Source organism: Crocuta crocuta, unplaced genomic scaffold (assembly GCF_008692635.1).
Source record: "Crocuta crocuta isolate KB4526 unplaced genomic scaffold, BGI_CrCroc_1.0 scaffold143, whole genome shotgun sequence".
Classification (NCBI taxonomy): Eukaryota; Metazoa; Chordata; class Mammalia; order Carnivora; family Hyaenidae; genus Crocuta; species Crocuta crocuta.
The window spans coordinates 671511-684061 of NW_027529175.1; the positions used below are offsets into that span (position 1 = coordinate 671511).

At 39.8% G+C, this 12551-nt stretch overlaps 1 protein-coding gene across 1 annotated transcript in view; it reads right to left on the reverse strand.

Moving 5' to 3' along the window:
- The window catches only part of ENTHD1 (ENTH domain containing 1), a 98458-nt gene extending 91029 nt beyond the window's left edge, over positions 1 to 7429 (reverse strand). Inside the window, exon 1 of the mRNA XM_077757845.1 lies at positions 6987 to 7429. Coding sequence (XP_077613971.1) covers positions 6987 to 7335 — 349 coding nt within the window. The 5' untranslated portion in view covers positions 7336 to 7429. The remainder of the gene's footprint in view (positions 1 to 6986) is intronic.
- Between the last annotated feature and the right edge of the window lie 5122 nt (positions 7430 to 12551).

Here is a 12551-nt window from a genome sequence, read left to right on the forward strand (position 1 = left end):
TGAAGTATGTGAGGGAACAATGCAGGGATCTGGGGATGAACACTCAGGCCAAGGGAAGAGCAAGTATGGAAACCAATCAGGGAAACTCCTGCAAAAATCTTTTTCTATCATTTCTTCTATTTTTATCTTTTTTTCTTTGTCTCTTCTTGACAACCTGTATCTCAGGTAGGATCCAGCTTCAGATGACTTGGACCACTACAATTTCTCTTCCATTAATTTCTCAGTATAAACCTCACTCTCTGCTTTTCTTTTCTGATCCAATAAAATCATTCTTACTGAATAGGTTTTCGGTGATCACATTTCCTATCTCAAGTCTCTTGCTTTTTTTATGGCTTCCATTCAGTAAAAATTTACTGATGTCTAGTATGTGCCAAGGCTTGATGGTAAACAGATGATTATCATATGACACACACCTTCAGAATCTGGTTAAAGATAAATATATATATATATACACACACATATATAAAGTGGATAAAATATACTGTAAAAAACACCGCACTGATATTATGAATAAAGTGACACAGGAATTAATTCTTCCCAGTGAGAAAAAGAAGACATAGTTGGGGATAGAGAGGAAAAGCTTCTTGAGCTAGGATCTGAAGACTGAGTAGGAACTCAACAGACAGACAGCAGGGAATGACTATTACAGTGAAGAAGAAACATCTTAATATCAGCATAGAGATGTGAAAGCTACATTAGGAATGCTTGGATGCAATGTGTTAGATTGGAAGTCTTAGAAAATAAGAGTAGAGCTGGCGAGGATGTGGAGAAACGGGCACCCTCCTACACAGTTGGTGGGAATGTANCAAAAAAAAAAAAAAAGAAAGAAAATCAGAGTAGAAATGTTGATTGGCCTGACTTTATCCTGAGAGCCAGGGGTTTCCAAATTATTTTGACCACACACCCTATCAGTAACAAAAATTTTGTGCATATATCCATATATATATACACACACACAGGTTTATGTATAAATTATGCCAAGGACTACTATTCTAATATATTACACTCATTAGGAAACAAATACAAAAAGAGAAATGCGTAAAATATAAAAATGAAACAGGTAATATTTTCTCCCACGAAATTATTTTTCACTAATTAATATCTACTAACTCAAGGAATGCTGTGAACCGATGTTACCAATCACTAACTACTGTAACTTCCATAATCAACAAACGAATATACTACACTTGTGCTGACAGTTCAGTTCTCACTTGCATTTTTCTTGCTGTCTTCATGCTACCAAGTCATCAAGAATATTTTCAAAGCCCAAAATAGTATACATGTGCTTACTTCTTTGATCCTAACCTCAACTGTTAGGAAATCTGAAAAACCTTTATGATTGTGAACTGAAACACATCCAAATATGCCATACCTTGTACATATAAAAGGTATAAGTGCATGAACAAGTTTGCTCACAATTTCATGCCAATCTATTCCATCTCTTAAAACAGCTCACAAGCTCAACAGAGAAGGGGCTGATCCTCTCCACTTAAAAAAAAAAAATCATCACAGTGCTCAGTACAGTGATAAAAGAGTTGCTCTGTAAAGTACAAAAACGATTATATTCCATTCACTATTATCCAAAATATTATGCCTTTTCTTAAACCTAATTCTTAGGGATGCAAAATTTTAATTTGTATTTCATTTTAATTTTATTTATTTATTTATTAATGTTTTATTTATTTCTAGGAGAGAGAGAGACAGCATGAGCAGGGGAGGGTCAGAGAGAGAGGGAGTCACAGACTGAAACAGGCTCTAGGCTCTGAGCTGGCAGTCAGCACAGAGTCCGACGCGGGGCTCGAACCCACGAACCGCAAGATCATGACCTAAGCGAAAGTCGGACGCTTAACCGACCAAGCCACCCAGGCGCCCCTCATTTTAATTTTTAATAATAAATGTAATCCTTGTAGAAGTTGATGCCTTTGTATAGATTTATCCATACGATGGAATACTACATGGCAACGAGAAAGAATGAAATCTAGCCATGTGTAGCAACATGGATGGAACTTGAGGGTATTATGCTGAGCGAAATAAGTCAGGCAGAGAAGGACAGCTACCATATGTTTGCACGTATAGGAGGATTAGGAGGAACTTAACGGAGGACCGTGGGGGAGAAGAAGGGAGGAAATAGGGGGAGAGGGAGGGAGGCAAACCATGAGAGACTCTTGAATATTGAGAACAAACTGAGGACCGATGGGTGTGGGGGGGGATTGGAAGGGGAGTGATAGGCATGGAGGAGGGCACTCGTGGGGGTGAGCACTGGGTGTTATATGGAAACCAACTTGACAATAAACTATTTAAAAATGTTTTTAAAAAATAAAATGGAAAAAAAAAGAAGTTGATGCCTTTACGATTTTGAGATTAAGAAGCCTAGCACGATCAAAACCCAAGAAGATATTCTCTAATTTCATCATGAAACTTCACACCTGACCTTAAGTAAACACTTCAGAAATAAAGAGGATATATACACCATGACCAAGTGGGAATTATACACGAATGCAAGGTTGGTGCCCATATGGAAATCAATCAATGTAATACACAAAGGAGAAAAAACACATAATCATCTCAATAGATGCACAAAAGGCATTTGACAAAAGTCAACAGCCTTTCCTGATAAAAACATTCAACAAACTAGGAATAGAACTCCAGCGGGGCACATGGGTGGTTCAGTCAGTTAAGCCTCAGCTCAGGTCATTACCTCATGGTTTGTGAGTTCGAGCCTGGTCTTGGCCTCGGCCTCAGGCTCTCTGCTGTCAGCACAAAGCCTCTATCTCCCTCTCGCTGGGCCTGCATGCTCTCTCTCTCAAAATAAACATTAGAAGAAAAAAAAAAGAACTCCATCAACCTTATAATAAAAAGCATCTATGAAAACCCAACCTATCATACTTAATGGTGAAAGACTGAAAGCTTTCCTCTTAAGATCAGGAATGAAACAAGGATAATTTCTCTCACCATTTCTATTCAACATTGTACAGGAGGTTTTAGCCAGGGCAATTAAGCAAGAAAATGAAATAAGATGTATCCACATTGGAAAGGAAAAGTAAAACAATCTTTAGGTGCAGATGGCATGATCTCACATTAGGAAATCCTAAGGAATCTTAAAAAAAAATGATTACAGCTAATAAACAAGTTCAGCAAAGTAGCAGGATACAGGAGCAATATACAAAAATAACTCGACCAGTTGTATTTCTATACATTAGCAGTGAATAATCTAAAAATGGAATGAAGAAAACAATTCCATTTACAATAGCACCAAAGAGAATAAAATACTTACGAATAAATTTACCAAAAGAAATGTAAGACTTGTGCACAGAAAACTACAGAACATTTATGAAAGAAATGAAAGAAGACCCCAAGTTAAACGGAAGATATCTGGTGTTCGTGGATTAGAGGAACTGATGTTAGTTAAGATAGCAATATTCTCAGAATTGATCTACAGATTCAATACAATCTTGATCAAGCATTAGCTATGGAAATGCAAAGGACCCAGAAAGGCCACGACAATTATTGAAAAAGAACAAAGCTGGAGAACTCACCTTTATTTCAAAATTTACTACATAGCTACAGTAATCAAAATAGTGTGGCACTGGCATATAGACATATAGATCAGTGGAGAAGAACTGAGAATACAGGAGGTGCCCCGGGTGGCTCAGTCAGTTAAGCATCTGCCTCTTGGTTTTGGCTCAGGTCGTGATCTCACGGTTCATGAGATCGAGTCCCACATTGGGTTCCAGGCTGACAGCTGGAGCCTGCTTGGGATTCTCTCTCCCTCTCTCCACCTCTTTCCTACTCATGCTCTATCTCTCTCTTGAAATAAATAAATAAACTTTTTTTTTAATTGAGAGTACAGAAATAAACCCTTACATCTATGGTCAACTGATTTTATAAGGGTGCCAGTATAATTCAATAGGGGAAAGAATAGTTTTTTACTAAGTCAAAGTGGGACAACTGGATAGCTACATGCAAAGGAATGAGACGGGACCTCTACCTCACGCCACGCACAAAAATTTAGCTCCAAGAGCTAAATGGAAGACCTAAAACATTGAAACTCTTATAAAAAAAAAATAGGTGTGAGTCTTCATGACCTTAGATTAAGCAATGACTTCTTACAGATGACACTTAAGGCATAAGCACCAAAAGGAAAACAGATAAATTGGACTTCATCAAAATTTAATCAAGAAAGTAAAAAGGCGACCTATAGAATGGGAGAAGATATTTGCCAATCACCTATCTGATAGGGGTCTTGTATCCAGCATATAAAAAACTCAACATGTGGGGGCGCCTGGGTGGCTTAGTCGGTTAAGCGTCCGACTTTCGCTCAGGTCATGATCTCGCGGTTCGTGGGTTCGGGCCCCGCGTCGGGCTCTGTGCTGACTGCCAGCTCAGAGCCTGGAGCCTGTTTCAGTCTGTGACTCCCTCTCTCTCTGACCCTCCCCTGCTCACGCTGTCTCTCTCTCTCTCCTAGAAATAAATAAAAAACAAAAAAAAAAATAAAAAAAAAAACTCAACATGTAAAAAAAAAACAAAACAATTAAAAATGGACAAACGATTTGTAGAGCCATTTCTCCAAAGAAGATATATAAATGGGCAACAAGGGCATAAAATGATGTTCAACATCATTAGTCTTTAGGGAAATGGAAATTAAAACCACAGTGAGATACTACTTTTGTCGTCCAGGAAGATGGCTGTGATCAAAAAGATGGACAATAACAAGTGTTGTCGAGGATATGGAAAAACAGGAACCCTCTTACATTGCTGGTAAGAATGTAAAGTGGGGCAGCTGCTAAGGAAAACAGGTTACTGGTCCTCAAAAAGCTGAACACTGAGTTGCCGTAGGATCTGGCAATTCCACTCCTATGTATAGACCCAACCAAACGGAAAGCAGGGATTCAGACCGATCCTTGTACGCTTTTGTTCATTGCAGCACTATTCACAGTAGCCAAAATGTGAAAACAACCCAAGAATCCACCATCAGATGAATAAACAAAATGTGGTATGTTTATACAATGGGATGTTATTCAGCTCTAAAAGGAACGAAGTTTTGATCCATCCCACCATATGTGTGAGCTGGAGGACATCATGGTATGTGAAATAAGCCAAACACAAAACGGCAAAGACGATATAATTCCACTTACATGAGGTACCCAGAAGAGGCACATTTACAGAGACAGAAAGTAGTAGAGGCTAGCAGGAGAGTTATTGCTCAATGACTATGGAGTTTCTTTCTTTTCTCTTTTTTTTAATTTACTTATTTATATCAAGAAAGTGAGTACAGGACAGAGAGAGAGGGAGAAAAGAGAGAGAATTCCAAGCAGGCTCCACACCATCAGCACGGAGTCCAACACAGGGCTTGAATTCACGAACCGTGAGATCATGACCTGAGCCAAAACCAAGAGTTGGGTGCTCAACCGACGGAGCCACCCAAGCGCCCCACAGTTATGGAGTTTCTGGGGTGATGAAAAGTTTCAGAAGTAGATAGTGGCCATGGTTGTGCAAACACTGTGAGTGTAATCAATGCCACCTAATTGCACGCTTGAAATGTCAAATTTTGCTATTTACATTTTATCTCAATTTTTAAAAATTAACAATGTACCTAAAACCACAGGATTGTATACTTTAAATGGGTGAATTGTTTGGTATGTGAATTATATCACAATAAAGCTGATTTTTAAAATGTGAAGAAAAAAAACAAAATGAGCTCTCAGGCTATAAAAAGGATATGGGAGAATCTTAAATGCATACTGTCAAGTAAAGAAACGAGTCTGAAAAAGCTACATATTGTTATGATTCCAACTACATAACATTCTAGAAATGGCAAAACTATAAAGACAATCAAAAGATCAGGGTTCCAGGCAGGGGAGAAATAATGAGCAGGTGGAGCACAGGGTATTTTCAAGGCAGTGAAACTGTTGTATATGATCCTGGAATGATAGATAGGTGACATGCATTTTTCAAAACCCACAGAACGGAAGAACACCAAGAGTGAACCCTAACGTAAACAAAGGACTTTAGTTAATGTATTAATACCAGTTAGTCAATTGCAACAAACGTACCAGACTAACACAAGATGTTAACAGGAGAGACAGAGTGTGCGGATGGGGAAGGGTATATGGGAACTCTGTCCTTTCTGTATAATTCTTCTGTAAATCTAAAACTGCTCTTTAAAAAGTCTATTCTAAAAATTACCCTTAACAAAAGACTGTACTGAATTGTATCCTCTCCTCATGGCTCATAAGACTATTCGCTTTAAACGCAAATTACAATTTTACAGTAGACGGGAAGGAAATGCTCGTTCTTTTAGCATTGCAGAATACCAGATGCTACCAAGTCATCTCCGTTTGGTATTCCCCACACCCGTTCCCTACTTCACCTCCTCCTCCACCCCCGACAAAATTATTTTATGGCCTAAATTTTTGTGCTCATCTACTTCCATCTAGATAGCCTTTGAAGATTCTGGAGTCTTTGGAAACACTTCCTTACATTTATGACTAAATTCCAGTCTAATTATAATTATGAATTACAGTCACATAATCACACCGAGCTACCATGCCTCCCGTTTTATTCACTTTGTTCATCTTCTATGAGCTATCGTTTTATCGGCAACCTTGAGTGTGTTAGTTCTACACATTTCTTTGAAAGAAAATTGTTCTCTAGGGCACTAGAGAGTCAACACAAAGTCTTCTGGAAACTGTAACTGTTCCAGAGAAAGGGAGCTAATACATTTAAGAATAACTTTGCCCCAGCTCCTGGTTTAAAACGATCCCTTCCGTGGATATGGATGTGGACGGGGAGGGGGCGGGAGGCGAGGAAAATGGGTGATGGGCATTGGGGAGGGCACTTGCTAGGATGAGCACTGGGTGTTGTACGTAACCCAATTTGACAACAAATTAGATTTAAATAAAAAAATAAATAAATATAAAATAAAATAAAATAATCCCTTCCCAAACTTCTAATCTTTACTGGCACACTGTATCCATTTTTTTTACCTTGGTCTTTTCCAGCTTCATCTATGTGTTGAAAATCTTTTAGTGTCTGAAGTTTACAGAAGCCCTCTCTGCAGTGCTGGATGACTTTCTTCGATCCATTCTTGATGAGATAATCCATGAGCGTAAGGGCCTTATACACGTGGCGCCAGTTCTTCCCGTGATCGCTGAGTCTCTGCCATAGCATGTTCATAATCTCCAACAGAGAAATTGTGTTGAAAGTCAGGTCACTGATATCTAACATCAAAGAACTAGAGGGACCCCAAGGGTCATTAGAAGTTGCTTCCCTGACTTTTATTTCGGCATCTGAGTAATTCTTCATGAAGTTTTTCACTTGCCTTCTGAATGCCATCGGTAAGCCACGTTGGAAGGTGAGATGCGGATGTGAGCAATGGAATAGGAGCTTATATAATTGGTTTATAAAATGGAGAGGGAATTGGCCCCCAGTTCTGCTGCTCCCAAATGATTAATCTCCATTTTGACAAGGCAACAATTTCCTGCAAAGCAAAGTGCAAAAACTGTGTAAGTTAAAGATTTTTTGAAATGTCTATCGAAGACCAAGTCAGTGTGAGAAATCTAGTTTTACTTAGAAATCAGCCCCTCACGTTCATCCGCCAGGACTGAGGGCACTATATTAATTCTCCAAGGAGCTGTAGGGAAAATCTCCCATAAGGGATTGGCCTATATTATGTGAAGAAATATAGGTAGTCTTTCTAGTCCTAAAAGGTTCTGCAGAAAATATCACTCAACCCCCTTGGCCAGAAATAAAATTATTCTAAAGCATTACATGGACAATGGGCAAGTTAGTAGAAGAAAATGGAACTTGTCGGGGTGCCTGGGTGGCTCAGTCAGCGAAGCATCTGACTTTGGCTCAGGTCATGATCTCAAGGTTCATGGGTTTAGGTCCCACATGGGGCTCTGTGCTGACAGCTCAGAGCCTGGAGCCTGCTTCGGATTCTTTGTCTCTCTCTCTCTCTGCCCCTCCCCCGTTCACACTCTGTCTTTCTTTCAAAAATAAACAAACATTTTAAAAAATTTTAAGAAATAAATAAATAAACACTAAAAACAAAGAAAATGGAACTTGTGCTCTGACATTCCATGCTTAAGATTTCTTGTCTTGTATAAAATAGTACATCCTGAAGGTAATTAAGATGGTTAACGAGTGAGTCTTAGAGTCATCGAGTGACCCTATGGTTTTATTCTTAGAACTACAAGTCACTGGAATTAGATCTAAATATGTTCTGCTTTCTTGTTAATCTGAAAGTTTGGAGGGTTGTCGACTATTAACACAAGTAGTTGCACCCCAGCGGACTCCACATCTAACTCATGGTACCCTCAACGGGTAAGATTAATAAGGTCAAGGAAAAGGTTAAATTACTTTCTTTACCGAGCTTTAGAAAAAGAAGTAAGTATTTAGGACTAAACAATAGTATAATTCAAATCCGATAACAATTTTCCTAAAACCTGGAGTGATTATCGGCATGTATCTGTCAGATCCCAGAACCAGGGCACACAATACGAGGCCCAGTGAGGTGGATATGAAATATGCTAAAACTTAAAGGAGGTCTGCAGCCCCCAAACCTTAAATGATGCTTATGATCAATTCACAGTTCGCACGTACCCATTCCCTTCCTCTTTGGTCATTGCTTTGCATTAAGGTGGCTCAGTTAGTTTGCATTTTCCCTGGTGATTCACCACTGAAGGCCACCAAGATCATGAACTAACTAAATTGATTTCAAGCCCTGACAAGCATCCAAATCCAATGAAGCCTCAACGATCTATAATCTGATTTTGCTAGAGAAACTGCACATACACAAAAAGAGAACATTAAAATTCATAACAAATTTGTCTTGTTTTCAGTTTTGTTTCTCTTCCTTGACCTTCACAAGTCCCAGCTCAGGTTTGATTAATTTCTGTGTGTGTATTTAAGGAAGACATACATTTTCAGAAGCAAACTAAAGGAGTTATCCCTTCTTTTTCAAAAAATAAGAGAAGGGGATAATCAACCTTTCTTTTTTTCTTTCTTTCTTTCTTTCTTTCTTTTTTTTTTTTTTGGTAAAAGTACAACACATCCTCAAATAAGCAAGATAGAAAATGTATCTTAATTAAAATTTCTCAGAAAAAGACCATCACCAACCCTAGGAAGATAATGAGAAGTTGCGTGGTTTTACAATTTTCTGATTTTCTCTCTTGTTTGCACTTCAAACACAGGCATTTTTATCTGACTCATTCCTGCAGCAAAACCCAGATTTATAATGTGTTTCAATAAGCTATTGAAATTTTCAATCATGAGGGTTTTCTTTCTCTAGTGTCCTTTTTCCCTGCTACCAAGCTCACTTGATGCAGAGATGCACTTTGACACTGGCTTAGAGCAAAAAATATTGATCTGTTTCCTCACAAGTCTATTAAAAAAAAAAACCTGTTAGAATCATAGCCTACTAGAATTGAATAACAGTCATCAAAATGCTTTTTTTTTTCTTTTTTGGCTAGCTAACTATCTATATTTTGGAGGAAGAAAATCCTAATTTTTAGATTTTCCTATATTCTCTAAACTGCATTTGAAAAACGTTTTCTTAAATGAATTTTCTGCCCCAGAAAAGTACCTAAATAATAAGCTCCAATCCAACAGGGTAGTTTAAAATGGATGTGCTTGACATTATACTGAAATTAAATACATTCCCAATCATTAGTAAAACGCCAAAGAAAAAAGTCTGGATCAGTGAATTAATATCATTTACTAATGCACCAGTACTTTATGACATGACCACAGAATATGTAAGACACCATTCTGCTACTGGTCTCTTTTCAGATTAACAAGTTCAGTTGGTGTTAGTTGTAAATTATATGTTGGTTTTATGCATTCTAGGCACTGGACTACATGCAAATGTTCAGTTTACTCACCCCATCAGAAACTTGAGATAGTAATTACTGGGCTATGACCTCTGAGACAGAAGCGATGCCCAAGGGGGTAAATTTTCACACCTGAATTTTGGTTGTCTGGCTACCCAAACCCCTAGAATACTTAGAAATGGAGGGAAGTAAGATATTCCATGTCATAAAGCTGGGTCACCTCCTCTGAGAGGTCCTCAGCTAGCACACTCACTACTTAGATTTTCCCAGACACTCTGTATTTCCTTCATGGCACTTACTACGACCTGTATTTGTCCATTTGTCATCTGCTTTCTTCACCACCAGACTAGAAGCTCCATGACATCAGGGACCATAACCATCTTATTTACAAGGCAGCATAATTCTATTGCCAAACAGGTACCTACAACGTAGTAGACACTCAAGAAACAGGTGTGGAGTGAATGCCCAAATGACTGAGTGATTCTGCTTTGGGCTAAGCCTGCATTGGTTCCACAGTTTTGGATTATAAACATGATATTTAGAAAAATATATTCCAGCCCTGTAATTGTCAAGTAAAATCCTAGAATTGGAACAAATATTTTCAAATTAATCCACAAATATTTCTTGAGTATCTACCATTTGTACTGTTTTGTGGATGACATAAACATGATCCCAACATTCAAAACCCAGGGTTTGGTTAAGGGGCTTTTTTTCCTTAAATAATTCCAAAATCAACCCATGATGAGGTAGAAAAGCTCTCTTGGTTCCCTTTTTAGAGTTACCCACTTCTACAATGCTTCGGCAAACGCTGTTTCCTCCTCCAACTTGACCTTAATCACATAAGCTATCAAGGGACATTATGGAATTCAAACTCAAGGGTTTTTTTCAGACTTTTGAAGGGTACTGTAGTGTCTCTACCATGTTACATGATATGCACAGTAAGGTGTGGGGGCGCTCAGAATAAGCAAACATTGACGTGACTGCAACAAAAACTTGTTAATATTTGGAATAAATAAAGACAATTGACTCGCTTCAATTCAGGCCTTGTGGCCAAATGAGTTGAGGGAAAAACTGGTCTTCAAAACTCTTTGGATGTCAGAATTGAGAATAAGGAGTTGGGGAGCCGAAAGGACTTTACCCAAAGACCCAGGACAATAACAAGGGCAGCATCTAAGAGGCTGAATGCAAGGGGCATCTGGAAAGATGCATTTAGGGTAGTGCTATGAAGACAGTGCTATAGGTTCTGCTTATAGACTTAAGTATAGCCAGGAGAAAAAAGCTCTGGCCAAGACTGTTATGGGTGAATGATTACAGAGAATACCATGATGGCATTAGGAGGTGTTACCGTTTCCATGTGAATAATACTGCAGGAGGCAGAGAAACCAACTTTTTGGAGCCCTCCTGTGTGTTCATTAATTCATTCAACTATTAGCTTTCTAGAGCTTACCATGTGGCAGACTCCATTCTAAGAAATGGGGAAATATGTCCACAAGACACAGACCCCTCCTGGAATAAAGGGCTACTCTTTTTTGAGTGCTCACAATATACTCACACCCAACATACCTCATCTCATTAATTAGGATTACAAAGGCATGGATTTGAGGCCCTGCTCTGCCATTCCCTAATTAAGGCTCAACCACTCTCTCTGAGCTTCAGTTCCCTCATCTGCAGCATAAAGAATAACCACGACATTGAAACAACTGTTGAGAAGAAGAAATGAGACGCTCCAGAAAGAATTTTGAACATGAAGAGTGAAGGCTGAGAGTCAACTTCCTGTAGACAGGGTCTATCCTTGGCAGCCATTTCTTCATTCATTCAACAACCACTTCAGAATGACCACTGTGTACAAGGCAGGCCCTAAGCCAGGCCCGGAGTCACAAGGATGAATGAGACCACTGACTGCCCTTGGAGAGCATGCAGTTTACTTGGAGGGGAAGGCTGGACGGCACAGAAGCTTCTAGAAGGAGGGAGTGACATGATGGCGTCACACAGCGGAGGGCCTTCCCTCACACAAAGCGTGGTGGCCTCAGCCCCCTCTCACCCGCACCCACGCAACGACGGCACCGGCCTGGGACAAGAGGCGGGGAGCAGCTCCTCCATGCCCCCGCTGGAATCCCCAAACAAGAATCTACTACCTGAAGGGAAGATCCAGCCACCGGCGTCGGGGCCTTTTCCCGTTCAAACTTAAACCTCTCGTTCCTAGGCTGATCGCCTCTTGCAGCCAGGCCCCTGTGCTCCTGTCCTCCACTTCCGCTTCCTCACTTCCGGTCCCTCACTTCCGGCTCCTCGGAGGTCTGGTGCCCGCTGCTTCCTGGGCATCAAGCAAGAGGGGTGGGAGAGGTTAAAATTACCCAGCGTGGGGCTATCAAGTGGGATGAAGGCAAGTGTCTTCATTTAACAGTCTAGGAGGCTGTGATGCTCTCCTATTCCTCTTTTCAAAGAGAAATTTTTACAATTTTTGTTACTCAGGTATTTTAACTGACTGGATCCGGCAGCCGCAGCTGATCTCCACCTCAAAGGACAAAGAGTGTAATGGTAGTTTGCTAGGGGTGAAAAGAGTAGTGTGTGTGATGGGCAGTGATGGAGGACCTCCAATGAGGGCTTCGGGTACCACTGATGGGCAGTCGCTGAAATATTCAACTGATCTTCGGGGAGTTCCCACTATGTGCCAGGGATCCCACGGAGCTGTAAGGACTTAAGGACCCAAAGCGAAAACAT